Source organism: Dromaius novaehollandiae, chromosome 6, assembly GCF_036370855.1.
Source record: "Dromaius novaehollandiae isolate bDroNov1 chromosome 6, bDroNov1.hap1, whole genome shotgun sequence".
NCBI classification, from domain to species: Eukaryota; Metazoa; Chordata; class Aves; order Casuariiformes; family Dromaiidae; genus Dromaius; species Dromaius novaehollandiae.
In genome coordinates this window covers 13,851,883-13,874,340 of record NC_088103.1, presented here as the reverse complement: position 1 = coordinate 13,874,340, position 22,458 = coordinate 13,851,883, and the positions used below count along the sequence as shown (strand labels likewise).

Below are 22,458 nucleotides of genomic sequence, written 5' to 3'. Positions count from 1 at the left end.
CCTTGTTCTAGCAACATTTTATATACATACATATATATATGTGTGTATATATATACATATATAAAATGGTCCGTCGCCTACAACATACAGGCAGCGCGTGCAATATACAGGAGATGTACACTTCATTTCCGTCATCTACGGTGGGTCGGTGGTTGGTCCGACTGACGCACGGCGGGATGGAGGCTGCTTTCGGTAGGGTTCCTCCTGGTTCTTGGTGGGGCGGGAGGAATTAAAGGAGGTCCAGGGCGAATGCGCGCTGGAGAAGAGGCTGCCTGTAGCTTACTGCCCTGGTCCTTCCCCACTTCCGAGGCCGCCTCCGTGCGGGGAGGTGGGTTTTCCTTAGTTTTGCTGCGGACGGACGTGACGGCTGCTGTGTCTTACTGCTGCTCCTGCAGCGGGCGAGAGCCTGCCGAGGGGTGGCCGGCCGCACCGGGAAGCCGAGGAGGTGGCTCAGACAAAAGAGACGGAGAGGAAAGGCAGCAAAAAGCCAGCGATAATTACCGGCTGACATGCTGAAGAGACAGTTACATCGGGTACAATAACACTGCAAAATACACGTTATCCAAGAGTTTTAACACAATTTATTTTATGCTTAAATAATCAACTAGATCATCCAGTGTTTGTTGTTTCATACATATGTAATTAGAGCTATTATCAATGAATGCTGTTTCCATATGAATATAATCAACAAATTAAAGTATTTCACCAAAACCCAAATAAAAATGCCCTTTAAAACACAGCAGCCTTAACAACCTAATATTACACTGCTAGGATGATTACAGATGATTGGCTTACTGAAAGATTCTACATCTTATAGCCAGTACACAATACAGTAATAATTTTACAGCGTGCTGCCAGTCTATTAGCTAATAATTTCTCTTCAGTCCATTTAAAATTTTCCCAAACCTGTGCTCATTAGAGCACCAACCCACTTCTAAAGCTGCAAGCATTACCCCCGTTACAAAGCGAGAACAGATAGCACCCCCCTCCCCATAATGCAACTACTGTATATGTTATGTCTTTTAGGTCATTTCATTGAAAAATTGGCAACAGCAACAAATATTAGATGAAGGGCTTTGTGTTTACAGATAAAATCTTATTTTTCATGTTGCAGTATAGTGTTTGCAAAACTGGAAAAGATTTAATCAAAATAAGGTGAAACACATGCATCAAAATATTAGTACTCTGAAGAAAAATTTTCACAGAACTACAGAATTCCTCATTTTGGGAATCATTTAAATTTGCAGCAGATTTTAAAGATTTTTTTAAAATCAAGCTAGCATTTTTGCATATACAAACATTATAATTGCTAATATACAAGAATCTGTGAAGATACACCCAGAATATCCCGGTAGGTGCAGCCATCTGAGACACCTAGCTTGCTCAATGCATTTGCAATATTCTGTTTGTGATTGAAAAGGCAGTGCCTTATCAACATTTATTCTATTTTGTTAGAATTTATACAGTGTTATTTATTTACAGCAAAACTATTGATGTTTAAAAAAGAAACAAATAGTGTTTTATACCCTGACAGTTTGGGTCCAAGAAAAATAAGGCGAGCTGTTGTGGATTTTAGTAATTTTAGTGTCTTTCCATGGTTTGACCATTTCATCTTCTTACATCCCCTCTGGCCACAGGAATTTATTTCTGTTGTGATGACATCAAACTGCTCGAAAGAAGCTGTTAACAGCATGGCATCTGGTATATACACTGCATTGTTAATTGCGCACTCTCCAATCCTGTGAATGAAAGTGAATTTCCATGCTCTGTAAATTGGCTCATGCTAAATTAATTTTTTTTGTTTGGTTTTTTTTTTCATTTTGTTTTTGCATAAAAACCATGCGGTTAATGTGTGGAAGCAGCAAACACACGCACACTTTTATAGGTGAATGTTTAATTCCTGTTGATTTTTCTTCCGTGAGTGTCCTCCTAGGATACTGGCAGTAAAAGCACACAGTCCTACGGAAAGAAGAAAGAGCATGGGATTATTTCCGAACATCTCACCAGGATCAGTTTCGTGCCTTTCCCTTCCTAAACAAAAAGCTCTAATTGGTATTATGGAATTCTGTAATAGGATAAATCCGACAATTTCTAGGTGCGTAATGAAATTAGCTGAGCTCCCAGCATGGAGGCAAAAAGCAACCAGACGTCCACATTGCTCGCAAATCGATTCACAGAGATGTTTGCCACACGCTGCATTTCATCACTGCAGACAAACTAACAGCTCTTCACGAATGGTCACAAGAAACACGCGCTCGCTTAGGAGGGAAGAAATAGCGTCATCTCCAGAGCGACAGGGCCACTTCTCTGAGGGCACGCTTCTGCTCCCCACGCGCAGGCGGCCACAGGCTGGTCTGAACCCGGCCCTCCTTGCCCAGCCAGCCTCCCCGTCCCCGGCGCTGGGCTCGCAGAGGGGCACACACATGCCTGCTTACTCCCAAAGCCGGGCGCCTTCCCGGGAGAGCTCGCGCTTCCCTTCGGAGGCAAAACCGCGCGTCCTCGCCCACGGTCCGCACAGCTCGACCCCGGGAACCGACAGCCACCGACCCGCAAGGCAGCAGCCGCGCCGGCCCCCGTGGCGTCGGGCAGAAACCCACCTCCTGGCCCGGCAGAATTTCATGCAAAAATTTTCAGCTTTTCTTTTAACCCATATTTCGCCATGGGTTTATTTGCAACGGTGACAGAGTCATTTTTTTTTACAGCAAAATCTAGGAAGAAGTGTGATTTTTTTTGCAAAGGTTCGAAATGTAAAAGCAACACCTCTGCCTCAAAACAGGACTTTTTGTCTTTTGTGACTAAAAATTAAACCCATTTTCTATAAGAATAACCTGAAAATACAGCCATTTCTGCACTCTGATAAAATGTTTTGAATAGACTCATTGCTGAGCTCACAGTTATTTAAGGTCACGACTTCTTGCGGTACCAGAGCGGGAGCACAGAGTTTTGTCCCGGGGCGAGGCTCCCCGGAGCAGAGAGGCTGCGTCTCCCGGGGGCTCTGGCGGGGAGCAGAGGCCTCTCAGAAACCGTGGGAGAAGCGTCCGCGGTCACCGCAAACAGGAGCAGATCCAGGCCGGAGGAACCTGACCCAGAATTCCCAGAGCTCGGAATAGGTTTCGTACGTCAGCACAGGCTGCTTTATCAACACCAGTGTATTTCAGAGCGTGTGCCTCTGCCCCGTTCCTGCCACACGTGACGCCGCGCCGGCGGGCCAGCAGGCTCTTCACCTCCCCGCGAGTGCCCCGCGCTGCCCCTTCACCTCCCCGCGAGTGCCCCGCGCTGCCTCCAGACTCCCACGTCCCCCCGGCGCGGCTGCCCCTGCAGACCGGCAGCAGCGCCGGGCGCACAGAGCTCCGCTCCGCGGTAAGCAGTAGCCAGCACAGCGAGAGCTGGAGGGGCGAACTCCAAATCCTAAAGAGAAACGCGGGAGCCAGCGTGGGGCACGATTTCACGCAAGCGGTGCCTCCTCTCTGGCTTGCTTTTCTCCAGCGCCCCTCAGCTCCGGCACGGAGAAAGACCTGCCCCTTCGGGAGGGACTCGGCTTCGCCCTCACCCCGGAGCACCAGCCGATCCGTGTTACGGGTCCTGTTTATTCTGCTCTTTAACCCTCCAGCCGATGCTATACCAGACAGTACAGAAAAAGAATAAAACATAAACTTCCACTTTCTAAACGCCTCCTCTGCCAGCTTCACAGAACCCAGCAAAGCTAAGAAAAACCCTGAGGAAAAAAAGACACAGAGACACTGCTCATACAGACTCGAGGACACGACTGACGGACCCACCAGCACGGGGGCAGCGGCAGGCTGGCTCCTCCTGTGCTTACAACCACATTTGCTCCGTGATGGCAGCCGTGGGATCCGCACAAAGCAGGCCTGCGGCTGCGCAGCACCCCAGCACGCCGTGCAGAGGAGCCGCGAGGGGGTCCAGTCCCTGCGCATTCGGTTTTACTGTGGGAAGCCCTTCCACTGTCAGCCGCTTACTACTGTTAAGGGTGGATCAATAAAATTCACAGGAAACATTTGGTAAGGATTATTTGTTGGCAAATATTTAGACACTGTAGTGGACCTTCCAAGGACATGGACTTGCATAAGAGTCCTCAGAGCACGTGTCCGACTGTGGAGGAAGTGCTTCACTCCAGCACACTTACGTGTAGGCAGCTCCTCCGCTACTCGGGCTTAAGTTAAATGCTGTGGATTTCAAACTCTATGCATTACGAAACTCCTGCAACCTTGCACTCACCTCAGTTTTGCTTTGCTTTGTTTCAAGGAGTAAAACTCACTTTCTATACATGCACTCAAGGCCACTTCTACCTTACAGGATCAAGGGCCGTTTACTCAGCTCTGTGGCTGAAGAGGGATGGGAAGGAACGAGCAGGGAAGCCACTGCCGGCCCCCGGGCTACCCGCGTGCTGCCGGCAGCCTTAAGCAACGGAAGAAAATGGCTCACACTGACCGTTCGGCGTTGGGCTTTCACGAATAACTTTTCTTCTCCACGTGTCTGACTTCCTTCTTTGTCTTAACCTTATAACCTTCTCCCTGCTTTAAAGGAAAAGTATAAGTGTTAATACAGCCCGCGGAGAGAGCTCAGAAGTACGAACCTGCTTCCAAAACACGCTTCACATTTCGCTGTAAGAGGATAAGTAAAAAGCAGTTAAATCACGTCAGCACTTCAATTCAAAGGTACACGCCACCCGAGTGTCCACTCTGCGGAGCTGCGAAAGCACAGGCCTGAAAGATCACCGTCCAGGCGTGAGCACCATCGCGGAGCACACGGCCCAGGCCTGCAACCTCGACGGCAGCGGGGAGCGCTTGGGGCAGCCCCCGCCACTGCCAGCGGGGCCCGTCCCCGTCCCCGTCCCCGTCCCCGTCCCCGTCCCCGTCCCCGTCCCCGTCCCCCCGCGCGGCGGCCAGGCCGCCATCGTGATGTTTCACAACGCCTGTGCTTTGAAGCGCGCGGGTTAGTAAAGGCGTGAGGGCAAGAGGAAGAAAGCTGGCAAGAAACCGCACCAAAGCAGAGCAGAAGGAAAAGCAACGGAAGCGCCAAGCAGTGCGCGTTCAGCCTCTTTGAAAACAGCAAACCCCAAAATGCAGCTCATCTACACTTGTTAAAAATAGCTCAATAACCATCTAAAAATAAATGCTCCAGTAATCACAAGCCTCACTCACATCAGAGAAAGGGCATCTGCTTATGCGGGGTTATCAGCAGAACTTACCCCTCGGGTGATCTGTATTGATGCATTTGCAACTATTTGTAGTTTTTAGGTAATCTAATCTGGCACAGTAAATTGAAAATATTTCCCCTATGCTGGGCAGCCTTTTTTTTTCCCTGATAAAGAAGTAAGAAAGTGGGGATGGTTTGTTTCAGCTCTCTTCTATTTTTGTCATCCCCCCCTCCTTTTTTTTTTTTTTTTTTTTTTTTTACTACCAGCAGGAAAAGAGAGTTTGCTATGTTTGTTTGTTTCTGAGTCCTAAATCTTGTTTTAACCCAGGCAAAAATTCTCCTAACCCCAACGACAGCCTTGCAGCGCACAGACCCGCCGGGGCGCTGCGCAGAGGGCCGGCGTCCCCGGGAAGCAGCGTGCCTCGACGGCGCTGCACGGTCCCTCGCTCTGCCGGGGCTGATGCTGGGCACAGCCGGCCCTGCAGAAGGGCTCCTGATTTTACTTGCCACGGACAAAATCCTGCCTCGGTGTCCGTCGGGCAGCACGCCACTGTTGAGATACGCCCACCTACCCCAAATCCTGCAAACCCTCAGTCACTAGCGGGGGAGCTTTCGTGCAAAAGGCACCTCGCAGAACTAACCCAGGCCTCCCTGCAACACGCCCTGCGGGGAGAGGCGTCCGAGACGATCCCTGCCCGTTCCCCAAGCGCGTAAGTGGTCCGTAGCGGCAAGCACCGCCCGTTGGCAAGGCCTCCGGCGAGGCTGCCCCCGCCAGCCCCCGGCAGCCCCCAGCCCGCGGCCTCGGCGGGCCGGCCTGGCGGGCCCCGCTCCATTACCATTGCACCAACTCTCCTCTCATGGGGGATAACAACGCGTCTTAATACTTTCCGGGTGATCTGTAGGAAGCAATACATGAAAAGGATCGATTGTTTTTTTTTTCTAGATTCTGAAGGGAGAAAGCACGTTAAAAGCAGTTACTTGAACACACAGACTCAGAGCAGTGATGCAAGCGGTGATTACTTTTCTCGTGACGATGTTGCCTTCCTCGTCGATAAACTGCTCCTCTGTTACCGATTCCCCAGGAATGTTTTTTGCTTCCTCACCCTAGAGAACGTGTTACAAGATTAGCAACGTAGCCTACGGTCTGCCAAACCCGCACACGTTTCCACACCAGCCCAGGCAACACACACATGCTAGCTTCAACTTCGCGTTGCAGACGGGGTTACACCACACGCGCGGGGTGAAAGCCTTGCTAGATTAGCATGCCAATACTTGCGTATTTATTACACAAAACGCGTCCTTAAAACACTGTGCTGCTAGCATATTTCTCTTCTTCGCTAATTTGTGCCATGAAGCACCGTGGCCACCAGACAGCCCTTCCGCCACGCCAGAGCAGCTCCGAGCCCTGCGGGACAGAAGCGCGAGGTCCCCGCGCGCCATCTCCAGGCCGACATCCCTTAGCGGAGGCTTTTCAAAGCGTCTCGGGGGCCAGCACACGTAGCGACACCTTCCAACACCAAAATGAGGTGGGGGGAAATCTTTGGGTTTTGAAAGACAGCTCTGCCTGGCTCGCTAAACCCACGAATTTAAACACTCAGGCAAAAGCAAAGATTTCTCAGGGCTTACGAAATGGAAGACGGTATCTCACGGGAAACCCTCTGGGCAAGGGCACCACCCACCAAGGCACAGCCCGGCGCGGGACCCACGCACGGCAGCACCGCTCCCTCCGTGCCTTCGCAGCAGCGTTACTTGTGCTACCAGCAATATATCGGACCAGCGTAAACAAACGTAAAAGCAGTTTCCTAAATGCTGTACTTAACACGGCTGCGAGGCTTACCGCTAGCATTTTAAAGGGATTAATTTACTTTGGTGTCCAAAGTAGTGAACTTCCGTGGCAGAAAAACTTTGAAAATTTTACTCTCTAAAATCATGTTTCCAAATACAAGTGCTGAAGCACCGTGTTTGATGTTCCAAAAATATCTATCATCTGTGCTTATATTAAATAAATAAGTAAAATGAATAGATTTAGAAGGTAGCATTATATTTCTGAAAATAGGAAACTCGGAAAGAAAATTGGTATCTAAGTAATATCCAATTAATACATGTTGTTTTCCATCCTTGGATGTCAATGAGAAATACACAGCTGAAATCAATACCAGGGGAAACTGAGGCACCAACCTTGCACTAGCTATCTTTACAACATGTAGCAATCCTTACCTGAGGGTCTACATATGAAAATTTAAAACATGCAAACGAGCCATCCTTCCTAAAAAATAGAGGCTGCGCTAAAATCAGCAACTGTATCCTCCTACTAATCCAGCCCATGGGGAAGAGACGTTTTTTGTCCTCTTGGGAAGATCAGTGCTGATGCTTCCCCACAGCTGAACGGATTTGGGCTCTCTCCATTCAAAAGGACAAAACCATCTTTCAAAGTCAAGGCTGCCAATGAGAAAGCTTTGCAACACTGGCCTTTTTCCACTGATTAAAGCTCTCGTACCCAGCGAGGGGACAGATGGGGAACTCCCCCTTTCTTTTCCCAGAAATTGTTAAAAAAAAAAAAACAAAAAAAAAACCCCAAAAAAACACACATAGAAAACTTTTCCCCCCTCACTCCTCAGCCCAGTAGGTAAAGATGGCAACTGAAGGGAGGAAGTGGAAAGAATTATTATATAAAACATCTTATATTAAAATTAATACCAAAAATATTGTAAATGAGATCCTTACTGCTCAACGTCAAGCTTTCTTACGAAACTTTCAGGCATTCAGAAGGATGAGCAAACCAAAGCCTTGCCTTCTCAGAGCTTGCAGCGCATGGTGTAATTCCTATTCACTGTGGTCTGTATAGTATTTAGTTATCTACGTAAGCTTTTGGCACTACGTTATAACGAATATATATATAGTGATTTTCTGGTTTTTCTTTTTCACTTTTTTCTCTACAAACAGCTTTTTCAGCATGTACATCATGACCTAATGCTGTTCCTGAGCTCTGCAGATAATCCCTCCGTTTTGTGGACAAGCCAACATTAGCCATGTTTTCTGTGACTGAGGATTTACCTTTTCCTTGTGTCAGAGATGTGACACTGGGCAAAACCCCTACCGAAGCACTGAAGAGAAGAGCGCAGCTCTGCAGCTAAGCAAGTCTCTGGTTATCATTTGCCATTATTCCAAAGTACGGTATTTTGGGCCATTTCATACCGAAGGCTGTATTGAAACCACTGCTTGTCTACAAAGAGTTAAATTAAACACAGTTTCAGACATTTTACCGCATCACTTTCTCCCCACACTCTCCAGGGCTATCGAAGGCGTAAACTCGGGCGAGCTGCTGGGGAGAATTAGTGTGCTCTGCCTTAAAACGAAACATGATTAAATACTGACAGGTATCTCCTGGAAGAGAGTGCATTTTCAAGGTACGGAGCATCTTGGTTTTTAATTATTTACATGCTCCTCTGGGCGCAGTTGAAGGATAAATGCCGTAAATAGCGCGCAGTCAGCACGGATGACATCCAGCTTTCAGGATTTCCCGGCTCGCGGCACTGACACAAACTGCGCGGGGGCTCGCAAGCGGCCGCAGGTAGCTCCCATTCACTGACGTGCAGCTAAAGAGGGATGTTTGTTCGGGAGCGAGGTGGCCGCGCGCCGAGGGCACCCGAGCGCCCATCCGCGGGGCCGTCGCCCGGTGCGCACCCAAAGCGCTGTGCGCGTCTCGCGGGTGCCCAGGCCCTCGCTCCGCTCGCCGACGCACGGGCACGTCTCCCCTGCCGCCGAGGAGCCTCCTCCGAGCCAGAGGCTGGCGGGAGCCGCGGGGGTTTGTCCGGCCGAACCAGCCCTCCGGCACCGGCAAAGGGGCGTCGTGGGCAAAATGGACGCTGAGATGGGAAAAGCATCTTTGATAAAAGCTGGCAAGAAATAACAGAAGTATGGGATGCAGAGTAACATCGGATTTGAACAACCCTTGCTTAGAAATCTGTTTTACTTCCCATTACAAAATCCTACCACAAACCTTTTGGCAAGAATCTTACTAAACGGTCTCTGCCAAAAATTTGTACCCACGAAAGATTTAACCACCTCTGAAAAAGCATGAAAAATCAGACACCAATTTCCGTCACGACCGAATGAGAGCAGCTTCGGATGGGGCTCTGGACGCGCGTGCTGTGGCAGCCCTCTTCCCTTCCCCTCCTGTGCTAACTGCCCACGTCCCCGCACTGCCATAACCCCGTCTCTCCTGCAACGCCCTGTCCCATCCGTCCGCCACGGCAGCAGAGGGGAGGGCGGCCAAACCACGAACATCTGCGCTACCTCGAGGTTGGGATACGATCTCACCGCGTGCGGAAACGGGCATCGGTCCTCGCCTGCCCGGGGGCGAAGCCTCCCTCCGTGCCAGGGCCCGGACCCAGCACTGAGGCAGCGGTCCAACACGAGTGATGCTGTCAGCAGCCGCGGGGCACGGCACCGAAATAAAACACGTTGGGAAAGGAAGCAAAGGCGATGAAGCAGTTCAGCCCCGACACAGTCACCGCGGCACCAGCGAGCAAATCCTCTTCCCGCAGGACTCAGCGTGCCCTCAGGGTCTAGGTGCTACCAGACTTCATCCCCCAGGCTACACCAGTACCTCTGCTGCTTCCACTCCCAAACCCTCTCCTTGAAAGGCTCGATGATCGCTGCTTTCAAAGTTTTTCTTGTTCTGGCTTAAACCTGACTTGAGCACACGCAGAGTGGGAAAAAAAGCTACAAATCATCAGAAAATGAGAGAAGCATCTCACGCATCTCCTAACCAAGAAAGAGGTACAGATCTACCCAGTTACGGGGCCACGCGCTGCAGGCACGACAGGTTCGGCGCCCCGCTCACCGGGCGAATCCTGCCCGGGACCCCACGGACTTCGTGCCGACGTGCTGTGCAGGACAGCGCCGTGCACGGCTGCTTCGCCCGTGCTCTGCAAGCTCACCCCCAAGCTGCACCACCGCATTTAAAAACAATTTTCTGTGCCTTTCTCTAAGCACAGCGGATGTATTTGGAAGGAAAGTGCAGGCTGCCTTTTCCATCCTTTCTCTTTTCCCTTCCAGCGTGTCGTGACTGCCTGCCAGCAGGAATCGAAACAGGTCAGACATAATTCAGGGCGGATCCTAGAAGCAGGCCGACTGTGCAGCCTTTATTTTCAGCAAACCAAGACTTAACGTCTTACCAGAAGTGCTCGTGTGGTGTTCGAGGTTCTGCAACCCCAAACAAGCCCCTCACCCTGGCCTGGAAACACAAACTAATAAACCGCATAAATTACTGAGAATTAACGGTGCTGCTTGCAATGCAGAATTCTTTGATTGTGCTGTAAGCTCAAGGCAAATAATACCATACTCTTACACCACACAAGAAACAACGTGAGAGCAGATGCATCTAGTTATATGACTCTGCCACTGTTATTAGCATATACACATTGTGCTAGGGCATGTGAAAATAAATACAAGAAAAAAAAAAGCCTACTGAAGTCCATGCAAAGACTCTTACTAACTTCAGTAGGTTTTAGATTAGGATCACCTGCGGTTTCAGGGAGATTACCAGAGCACATTAGGCACTTGGGACCACAAGTTTCAACCAGAATACATGGCTCATACCTTTCTTAATCCCACTCATGTACATTCCTGCATTTCTTTAACCTGTAACTCCAAAATATTCAAAGAAAAGAAGAGGAAGAAAAACCCATCTAATCACCCGTATCCATCTGCAATTCATTTTGCTCTTTTATCAGATGAACCCACTGCATCTAGCTATGGATCTCACCTTACCCAACAATCTCATCCAGCCGTTCCCTGTACCGAAGGACTGCGTATTTGAGATGCCGTGCAAAACAGGGGCAGTGGGGACACAACATGCCATGCAGCACCGTTGCCTTCCCGCAGAAGACAATCATAAACGCAGAGGTTAAGCGAGGAAAGGTCACCTAGCATTTCGGTTACAGGTAGGCACTGGGGCTGGAGAGCACACTACCAGCGGGACTCCGTTGTGCCCCTGCTGACATCCTCACACAGCAGTCAAAACCCCGGTCCATGCCAGTATCGCCTCAGGAATGCAAACCTCCAAATACCTTCAGTATCAAACGCCGTCGATAAACTCTCGTAGTAATTCTCTGCTCCTCCTCTGAGCTTGAATCACTCTGAATCTCACTGTCACTACATTCCTAATAAAGGCAGTTTTAGTACATTTGAACAGCACATTTAAAAGACGCAACATGCTGACTGGGAGTACGAGAAGAAAACAAAGTTTATCATGGACAATATTTTTTCCTGTCTATATTACGTACATAATGATGCTGTTATGTACATAACAGTGGTTTTGCTCTGAAGTATATGGTGGGAGGCCTTTTTGCTCTTTGGCATGCTGTAGGTTGAGAAACATACCATCTATGGAGCACCTTACAGCTCTTCAGTCCCCGAAAAGTGAGATTTAGAATGAGTCTGACCCAGATGAATTTCTAAATATTACTTGGGATTATACCAGTTGTTAAAACTGTTGTATACAGAAACCCTAAGCTAAGTCATAACTGCTTGCTGTTTTCTGCTCAAGAATTAATGTTTCAGACAAACTCTACTGATTCCCAAGGTATGGGAACTGAATTTTTCAAAAATGATGCGTAAAATAAGTCAGGCACAGTTGGGTGGCGGAGAAAAAAGACTATGTAACAAGGAACATGCTGGGCAGGATGAAATTGCTAGACAGTATCCGCCTGCCTGTAGAGTACCCTGCTCTCCTCTGATATTATCCATATATATACAAAAAAAAAAAAATCCGACTCCATCCTGAACAAGTGCCAAGAAGCAGGGGGAGATTCCCAGAAGGCACAAAGGCTCTGGAGGAAGAGTTATTACTATTAATAAACCACTCCAAGAGTTTCGGCTGTGATGCAGCTTCGACATTTGGAGTCGCCGTGACCATGTTACACCACCCTCTCTGCAATGATACACCGACAGGGCCGTGCTCTGCTCATTTAAAAAAAAATCACTTGAATCAGATGCTTGAGAAACATGCAGTCACTCGCAGAGTGTTACACGGTCTCTGCGCCGCTTTCGTAAACTTTTGGGCATTCACCTGGACTCGGAGCGAGGCCAACAATTCAGTTCACCCACATCACCAGGTAGCGGCCCGGTATCGATGCCAAAGCACTGCAACAGCGGCCTGCAGGTGAACGACTAGTGGTGCAACAGCCCTCTCCCAATGGGGTCTTGGAAAAAATCTCTTACTTTGTAAAGTAATTGCCTTTTGTTATCCCTTTTTTTCACAGAAATTAATCTGTTTTTCCAAACCTTTCTCTTTGCGGGTCATTTCTGAAAAATGTCTTCCAGAAATCTGGTAGTTGAAATTCTCTTTCTCTTACAGCATATGCAGTATCTCACTAGGACTTGGACTGCTTTATTAAATTATTTACTCCAAATAGATTAGATGTTTTTGAAGAAGTATCCAGAAGATATTAGAAGCAATTCTTGTCTTCGCTCTAACAAACACTACTTTTTTCACCCATTCAGGCTTTGCATGAGATTTAGAAATTGCATTATCTTGAGATACCAGCTTATTTAAAGATCCTATCTACAAAATGACTGATTTGCAAGATAAGATTATCACTCTTTACCAATAAAGCAAAAGTAGTGCGAAAAGCAGACCGAAGAGCAATGCACACGTTATGCTTCCCACAATCCAGACGGGATATTCGACAGCAAAGGGGGCTCCAGAGCACAGCAGCAGATGACAACTTCTCCCCCTCCGGACAGGACGCCGGCGCGGGAGGGACGGCCTTGCAGCACTCCCTCCGTGCGTGCTTCACTGCGCGTCTACGCCTATCCCCACGGTTAAAGCGAGCAAAAATATCCACCCAAGGGCTGCTCCAAAGCCCACCAACAATAATGGAAAACTGCCGCCTGCCTTTAACTGGCTTCACATCAGGCTTTTACTTACATTTTTTAGGTATTCCAGTAATTAGTTAATATTAGGAAAGATCTTCACTGCATTAGCTATGTCACGAGCTAACAACAAGATAATAACAATCATATGCCACATAATTGCAAAGACTGAATATGTTACAGGCTAATAAAAGAAATCTTGATTGTATAATCAAAAGAACAGTTTAAAATGAACTAATTTAAACCTGAAAGATTTATTGCAGCCCACTGCAGCTAACATTTCTATGGTACTACCATAAAAAAGTACTATAGCACATAGAATCAATTCTTCTGAAATGCATCATTTCCAGAAGCTGTAATCTGTTACACCCAGGAAAAGACAATCTTGGTAGGGAAGGACAGAGAAACGGGCAGGAAACGCTGCAACCCCCTTCCCAGGGCGCTGCGATGCTGGCTCCCTGCTGCTCCGACGGCCTATGCGGTGGCAGCCCCCCGGCTGCTGGGATGCTGGATGCACCCCGCTATGGGGCTGTAAACAATTCTTTGAACCAATTTTATTTTTAAGCCTGTGGGAAATAAACATAAGCCACTGGACAACTATTGAAATTTCCATCTTTGGAAACCAACTTACAACTGAGAGCCTGTAGTTAAGGATGTGCAAACCAGGCAAGGCAGAAGCGAAGGGGAGCCCCTAAACAGCACGTATCTTAGAAAGACAGACCCATCACATGGAGAAGTGCTTTAGGCGTTTGGCAATCTTTTGATTCCTCTTGGCTGGACGCACTTTGGGTAGGGATGAATGAGGCCAGGGAGCAAAACTTAAGCAGAAGGTTAAATTTTACCAAAGACTTATTTTCCTGCAAATTAACAGAGGAAAAAAAAAAGTAGTAGGTGCTGTGGGCAAGGAGCAGGAAGGGGACTGACGAATCCCTCCGTCTCTTTGCTCGCTTCAACCATGCAGGCTGGGGTCCCAGGGGCCGCCCCAGCCTCTCCCGGGGCTCATGGCCTGCTAGGCAGAGGGTTAAAGAGCTTAGGCCTGGCTCATCCCTCTGTCCCGACTCCACTGCATGCTCTTCACATCACAGGGCATAAATTTCCTCTCACTTTCCTTTTTATTTTAATTTAGCAAATAAATAGAACAGGCACAGAAAAGGATAAAAAAGCCCTGCTACAAACAACATTACAAGTCTTGCAAAAAGCTTATATCAGGTAAGGGGGATTCCTCAAACAGTTAATAATTACAGGACACACTGTACCTTCTGCTCAGGCGTTACTGCTGCCTCCTCCTCCTGGATGCTTGTTCTCGGCTTGCCATCCTCCGACGTACTCCAGCTCATCTTCTTCACACTGACAGGCACAGATGTTTTGCTGCCGTCTGTTGTTGCCTTGCTCATCTCTTCCAAAGACTTCTGATATGCTGTTGATGATAACATTTGCTCATCGGTACCAACTGAAATGTGTGGTTTTGTTTTCAGGGCTTCTTTGTCACTCTGTTTTCCCACATCATTTAAAGATTCTTGGACATAAGATTTAGCTTTCGCCTCCGCCGTGGATTCGGAGAGGCTCCCGTTTGCTTCCAGCTTCCCTGCTTCTCCTTTAACGTGGGAGGTAACAGAATCCCTGCATTGGTCCAGGCTACAAAAGAAAAACATCGGAGAACGACTCAGGGCTCAAACCATGCACACGAGGGCTGAGCACTGAGCCTGTTATCAAGCCTTCACTCTTAGCATGTGCTTTTCAGAGAGAGAAAAGCAAAATTTTAAATTCAGCTTGTGAACGTCATGCAAATAGTTCTGTATTCTGCTCTGTGGTGTCTCTTCAGAAGCAATGAGAACAGGGTGAACACTGTAAACAGGGCCAACACTTACGGGGAAAGGAAAAAAAAGAAAAAGAGAGAGAGAGAGAAACACACCAAACCAACCAGTTCCCTTGTATAATCACAGGAGATAAATCCCCGAGGCACTAATTCTTTAGCTTGTTCTCTAACCAAAGAGGTGATGAAAATATCCTGGCCTGAGTTTAATCTGTTACCCTGCAATTATCAATGATGACCAAATAATTATCCCCCCCCTCCAAATTGCAACAGCTGCACTCCAAATAACTTGTGCCTCTTTAAAAATACTGGTATGTGAAAATAATTCCTCAGACAGCCCAGAGTCTCAATAATACAGTGTCAGAGGCAAGGAAGATTACTGGGAGATAGAAGACTCTGGCTAAAACTTTTTCTCGCTAGCGATGGACAAGTTTAATTTGCACTTCTCATGCACTCTTTTTTTTGTATAGTTCTGCTCTGCTTTTACACATTAACAGTGGGACTAAACACATGAAAATACTATAGCTATTTGCTGACAGTACTGTTAAAAAAGATAGCAAATCAAAATCATCTAGTTATCACAGAAATGGATCTGTTATGTTCTTAAGGAAGCCCTTCACTTCTAGAAGCGATATATTTTATTAATTTAACACAATATAAAATACAGAAAAATCATGTTTGCCCAGCAGAACAACATAAACCCACCAGTGTATGCTCTGCACTCATGAAATACAATCAGTTTGCTGAAATCAATGGCAAAGTTCCCACTGAATTCAGTGGGAGAGTATTTAATGCTACCAGGCGCCTTAAAACACTGGGGGTCAAGGCTGCACGGGACGTAAACTGATGACAGATCATCTTTCTGCAGACAGTGATGCCCCGCGGAGTTGCACTAATGCCGACCCGGCCCCTCCAGCTCAAAGCCTTGGGAGGCAGCTTCAACGCGAAGGGAGGTTCGAAGCGCGCCCGGGGGGACCCGAACGGCAGAGCCGGGCAAGGCACACCGTGCGTGTGGGAAGCTTACGGAGGCCCCAGGGGAGGCTGAAAAAGCTCCGGAGGGAGAAATGCGTTGAGGACAAACACAAAGGAAGCACCCAGCTCAGCACCTCACTACGCTGAAGGTAACTGGAGGCTGGCAGGGTACTAGCGGGGAAATAACATACGCTTCCACTCGCGCCCTTTCCCTTCGGCATCCACCGCAGTCGTGTTGAGAGACAGAGCACTGGACTAGCTGGGCTCAGTATTGCCGTTCTTTTGCTCTTATGCCTTGTTAATCGTCTTTTAAAAAGTCTAGTAAGCCAGCATGACACAGCATGCTTCAAAGTGGTATAAAAACAGCGACAATTTAAAAATTGGGCTATAGAAAACATAATGCCTGTCTGAGGAAAAGCAAATTAAGATATGCAATGAAAAAGGAGACTGCTAAGAACAGCACTCCAGAAGTAAGAGTAATGCAGTATCCTGGCATCAGTGAATGTACATCTTATTGTCCCAAATTCTGGTTATTTCTATGTCTTGCTTAGAGTCATTCAAAATGAAAATATACAATATAAAGAACAGGAACAGAAATATTATCTGCAAAATATAATATAAGCTACTTTTGAAATACCTACATTAAGTATGCAATCTGATATATATTTTCTTTAAGCAAGTATGTCTGAGGAAAAATTGAGTCACTATTGCTTTTTCTTTAAAAAAAAAAAATATATGTACATATATATATATATGCACACACACATATTCTTATAGAATAGTAGAACAGTCTTGAACACTGCTCCTAACGGTAAAAGGAGCATGAAAAGGTGCGTTTACACGCAGACATGTATACGAAGGTCCTCACCTATCATCCAGCCGATCGAGCAGACCACCACCTATTCTGCGTCCTGAAGTCGGGGGTTCAGTGACGCTTGATGAGTCAGTCTGCCAACCTGTAATTGAAGACATTTGCTGTTCTGCTTGCTGCACACCTTTAAGAATTGACCATACTTTTTCTTCCGTCATCTCCTCAGACTCAAACCCTTCTTCCAGATGAATGTCCTCAAACAGAGATTTAAGCTTCTCTTCCGTCATCTCCTCATCAGTACCAGACTTTTCTCTCTCAGGCTGTTCAGTTCTTACTCCTGTTTTACTAGTCTCTTCACTCTGCATCTGTTTAGCATCTTTTGCTATCCCGGCATAACTGCCAAGATATCGTGGGTAATCCTTAAGGTCCACTTCCTCCAGCGGGCTCTGGCCTACGGAAATATCTTTAGGTGTTCCTTCTCTAGGCACTGAGAAATCGGGCTTGCTGTCGTCCAGTGAAGTGTCCTCTTCAGTCACCACTGGCGGTCCTGGGGCTGTACCGTCTACGCTTCCCTGCGGAGCTACTAGCACGTCACTCAGCCTACTGGGAGGTCTAAGGGGCGACTCTACGCTAGAGGTGTCGCTAAAGAAATCGTCCTGCTGGAAAGGGGTGGGTGGCACGAAGCGCAACCCTGTGGGAGTTTCCAGTTCCACTTGGATGGCGGGGTAACCTAAGGAAGACAGCACATTCGGACTGACTGGAATGAAGCATGGAGCAACAAATAAGCAAATGTCAAATGATTTATGAGTTACGTAAAATATGAAAAGTAGGGGGAGATGTAGGTATATAAGAACTAATGAAATTTTGACAGAGTTACTCACTTTGTCTTAAATAGATGGAACAAAAACGAATATTGGTAAAACAGCTAGTACAGTGATGCTGCTATTTTTTGACTATTTTGTAAATAGTATGTAAAGATTTTAGCAATTGATTTCTGCAGCCATTTTTACATTTGCAAGCTATAGCAGGTTGTCTTATGAGCATGCAATGAATCAAATGTGGACGAAGTTGGTTGTCCCTTTATATCCAGGATAATATTTTGCAGCCAAATTGTGTAAGTCTCTCTTGCCCAGGTTTTATTTTTCAAATTTGGAAGTTTAATGAACAGATTTTAAAGACAGAATAACGTAGGACAGCCACTTTTTCTAAGTATTATTTCTAAAACAGGTCCACATTTTTAATATTATTCTATAAAAAATACACAATACTAGCAATACAGTGCTACTAATATATACCTCCAATTTAACCACCAAACCACAAGGATGGAATAGTTAAAGAACAAGGAACAGAAAGGAATCGGAATAAGGATACTAAAGAATAATAGATCTAAACACACAGCAGGATAAAAATCTAAAAAAGGGGGTTAAACAGGTTAGAGAACACAAACACCATGGTGGCAGAGCTATATGAATATTTCAGGTACAGTAAAATTATACAGGTGAGAGGACTGTGGTGAGTAAGGAGATCTTGGTGATCTTGGAGACTGAGGCGATCTTGGTGACATGGGTACAATCAGAAACACTGATCAAATAAAGAGAGAAAAGAAAAGAAAATTGATGAAAACATGGGAAAACCATACAAAAGGATTAAACTGAATATACACACAAACATGAAAACAAAATCTGAAGTTCACATTCCAGCAAATAATAGCTTGGGTAACCTATGCAAGGGAAAAATAAACGCTGCGGGGTTAACTGGACATTGTGCTGCCTGCAAAGAGCGGTGCATTAACCGGGTTTGCCTTTTGGTCTCCTGAATCAGCTGAGAGAAAGGTAAAGGTGGTCTGGTCTTGGTGAGGAAAGGAAGCTCGAGGAAGAGGAGGAGAAGAGGAGAGACAGAAAGCAGCTGCAGGGAAGCATATTTTTGTCGTAAAAAACACTGCTGCTACGATTAAAAGGCTCAAGCAACATTTCAAGAGGAACTTTCTTAAAATGTCAACAGAAAATTATTTCTGCAATGCAATGATTCAATGACCAGTAATGCTGCTCAGTAATGGAGATACACTGAACTTATATGCTCCAAGTAAAAAAAGCATCCCACTAAAATGCAAAGAAAGACCAATACACACTTGAACAAATTATAAAAAGCAAAGGGATGTTCCTAACCAAAGAAAAATCTTATTTATGAAGCTATTTATAATACACGCAGCAAAAACCAAATCAGATTGTGGCAATCCAGTGCCCATTAACTAACATTTAAAAGAAGAAAACACAATAATTAGTATCTTCAACATACTGATAATTTTGTTTTATAACAACTACTCCATTTATGCTGCTGTTCTTGCCTTTTAAGAGCTGGCTCAAAATTAACCTGCACAATTCTGTTATCAACTGATAAGAGTTTCAGTGAGAAAATTATTACACCTTTTCACTCATTAGTGGACTGAAAAATATATTATTTCATGCAATAATTAAACACTGTCTTCCTTTTCTACTGCCATTGTACATTTGGACAACAATAGCTCAAGCAAAAATCATGAAATAATTGATGTTCACTTGTCTCAAAGAGGCTCAGTAGTAATTTGCAAATTAATTTATTCTATGCTATCGCTAAATACTTTTTTTTTTCTTTTTTTTTTTTTTTAGAAAATTCTTAGTGTTACTTATCTAGAGAGCCAAATGATATATATATATTTCTAGGTAACTTGGGAAGCATGCGGTACCAGCTATGTTGAAAACACAGGTGGGCAAGTATCGCAGCATAACCATTGCAGAGGAAGAGCATTCAGGCCTTGTCAACTGACACTGGGCAGGTGGGAACAAGTTTACTTAGGCATGCATTTCTGGGATCACGAGCTTATTCTTTGAGACATTAATGTGCAAACTACATAGTGTGAATGTGCTTGAGAAGAGAAAAAGTCTTAAAAAGAAAACAATTAACCCTTTAGAACTTACTGTCATTTTAAAAAATCTACTTTATACAACATCATTGTATTATGGGACACACCACTGAACTAAACACGACCACGGAATTCAATTACCATCGATGGGATCATGAAAAACGTTATTTTCATCTGCAAAGCTTCTGGTGCCTGAAATATTTCCATAATCAAATATTGGTCCTTCCAACAGGGTCACAATATCTATTCGATTAATTTTTGTCAATACAGAGGTTAAGGCATCAGCTGAAAAACAAAGAGGACATGCCAGAAAAAAGTTCAATAATGCAGAACCGTGTAATCATTTTTCTCAGTTACATTCACATTGCATTAATTAAAAGTTGCTGGTGTATGCTTCTGTCTCAGTGCCTTTGGTTCTAGCAAACCCATTTGTCTAAGCAGTCATTCTGCTGCCTGCTTATTCAAGATATACATCCATTAAGATTCCTTTTTTCCCCCCCAGAGTATAATTACATTACACCACAAGCAGCACAAAGAAAAAGGACAGAGGGTTCTTAAAGAATGTATTTACTTACTACTGAAACAAAATACCCTTCTGCTGGACTGTGAAAGGCTTCTGCTTTTAGAAGTCTGTTTTTAGGAACAATAGAATGACTAGCGACGGAGGTAATGATCAACGAATGTGCCTCTATTTATGCAGTACATCATGAAATCTCATTTACAACAATCTTTTTGTGAGAACATAGTAATCCTGGGAATGACTTTTACAGTGAAAGACATCAAAGCAGGCTCAAATATTTTATAGGAGTGCGTGGGTTAGAGAATGGTAATGAACACCACTGACCTAATACCAAAACCAGTTTCTAATCTATTTCCATTTGAGCAATTCAAGTTAAATGCACAGATAACAGCAACAGAAGCCTAGTCCAGAATGAAGGCCTTGAAGAGGACTGTCGTCCCCCTCACACGTCACTCCTCACAGAAAGGCCTTTAGTCTGCTCTTAAAGACCTCCCATACTAGGAGACTACATAACTTTTCCAGACACAGTTTCCACATTTCATTCCTTACTATTGGAAAGTTTTCCCTAATATTTCCTGTGCTAGAATTTAAACCCATTACTTGTCCTATCAATTATGGAAGTGGAGAACAGATTACTTCCTTCTGCATGTATACTGAATAAATACTACGCTTTCCTGACTTCTGGTAAAAGCGTAAACTGGAACTCTACGGTTTTTCTTTCTCATCAGTGGTTTGTGGAAGTTCATGATGTTTCCTTCAATTTAACCTATTTACAATAGGCAACAGATGGAACGGGCTGGAACTTATAAACAACAGAAGTAACCACTTGAACTTACTTGTAGCATTTTTCCCATCTCTGGTAACCCATTTTTTTAATAACATGAAGCTCTGAGCAATAAGAGAATTTGGATTTTCTACTCGGATTTGATTTATTTCATCCACAGAAAAATTCAGTTCTCTTGCCAGTTCTATAAAGCAAAAAAAGAAAACAACAGACAACACCAAGCAAAGCACAAATCTCTCAATCATGTTAGAGTTAAAAATACCAGTTTTATTAGATCACACAGATGTTAACAAAACTACGTGACACAAATGGGCATCTTAAGAGATAATGATGAACATGGCATTATAAACTCATATTTTAATTTCCTAAGATAGACATCATTTTGAATTTTCAATCATGTCTGCTAGCTATTATCATATTTATACCCAGTAAACCACTTGAACATCGTGAAGAAAAGCTCCACAGAGACGAACTCATCGACACTAATTTATAAAATCTGTTTGTTCTAATGACTGTTATTCATACATTAGCTTACTGTGTCGCTCACGCACCTACGCTGGCATCGCTTGCGCCCAGCGATACAAGATCGCTGCAGCTGTCAGCCCACGAGCGGCTTAACTCTGCATGCCTACGCTCCCAGCTACGGCGGGACCCCGGGTGGAAGCCCTCTCCAAGGGCCCTGGGCTGCCGTGGCCATTGCCGAAGCCACCGCGACCTCCGGGGCTTTGGGGAAGGCGGTAGCCAGAGACAGGCAGCATCAACACCAAACCAGGCCAGTAGCGGCGCTGGAGACCAGATCCTCTCAACTCCTTGAGTACGTGTAAGTTTTGAGAGGAGAACCATTTTAGCTAGTCTCACTATGAGTTTCTGTTTAATGTCCTGCCAGACAGCAGGACAATTCTTCACAACTATTTCAAGTTACACTTTTTTGGCCAGGCAACATGTTGGACGTTTTGGGAGATGCGGGATGTTGGCTGGGCTCATTGGGTCCTGCTGCATGTTTTGATAAAAGACAACCTAAAAACTTAACGGTTAAGACTGATTTTGATATGAAAGCATAAAAGCTTACCTGTCCAGCTAAGTCCTAGGTGATCGGCTACAATTGCCATCCTTATATCGGTCCGTTCACATGGACTCTGGGGACCTGTGATTTACAATTTCTCGATTAAAAAAGTTTTGTAAAGAAATCCATAATACTGGACAATAGTTTATTGTAATAGCTTTAATTCAACTAAGTTGCCAGTGCTCATATTGTTTACTAGAATGGTTGTGTGCCCTAATAACCTACAAAACAAATTTCTTTTTCACAGCTTTTATATTTTCACCTGTGTAAAGCCAAATGTCAAACTACATGATGTCGTGTAATGAAACCAAACATGCGGACAATCTAGCTGTTAGACTGTACACAAGTTGTTCAATTACTGGTCAAAACCACCAGGACCAGATTAACATCTATTTTCTCTACTTTGACAGAATGAATTTGCTGTCACAAAAGAAATCTTTCAATTTCTGAGTTACAACAACGTCTTCGGCATGCTTCACTAGCTTTCTACAGTACAGGATTGGTTTAGAGGAAGAAAGAAGAGTATAAGACAGCACATACAGATGACAATGACAGAAT

At 45.3% G+C, this 22,458-nt stretch overlaps 1 protein-coding gene across 1 annotated transcript in view; it reads right to left on the bottom strand.

Annotated features, from left to right (window-relative positions):
* Nucleotides 1-558: 558 nt before the first annotated feature.
* Nucleotides 559-22,458, bottom strand: part of ANK3 (ankyrin 3) — a 354,620-nt gene continuing 332,720 nt past the window's right edge. Inside the window, exons 38-46 of the mRNA XM_064513712.1 lie at nt 21,907-21,981; nt 20,890-21,021; nt 19,675-19,818; nt 16,692-17,364; nt 14,295-14,673; nt 6,178-6,261; nt 5,994-6,053; nt 4,450-4,532; nt 559-1,959 (exon numbers count right to left, since the gene is read on the bottom strand). Coding sequence (XP_064369782.1) covers nt 4,467-4,532; nt 5,994-6,053; nt 6,178-6,261; nt 14,295-14,673; nt 16,692-17,364; nt 19,675-19,818; nt 20,890-21,021; nt 21,907-21,981 — 1,613 coding nt within the window. The 3' untranslated portion in view covers nt 559-1,959; nt 4,450-4,466. The remainder of the gene's footprint in view (nt 1,960-4,449; nt 4,533-5,993; nt 6,054-6,177; nt 6,262-14,294; nt 14,674-16,691; nt 17,365-19,674; nt 19,819-20,889; nt 21,022-21,906; nt 21,982-22,458) is intronic.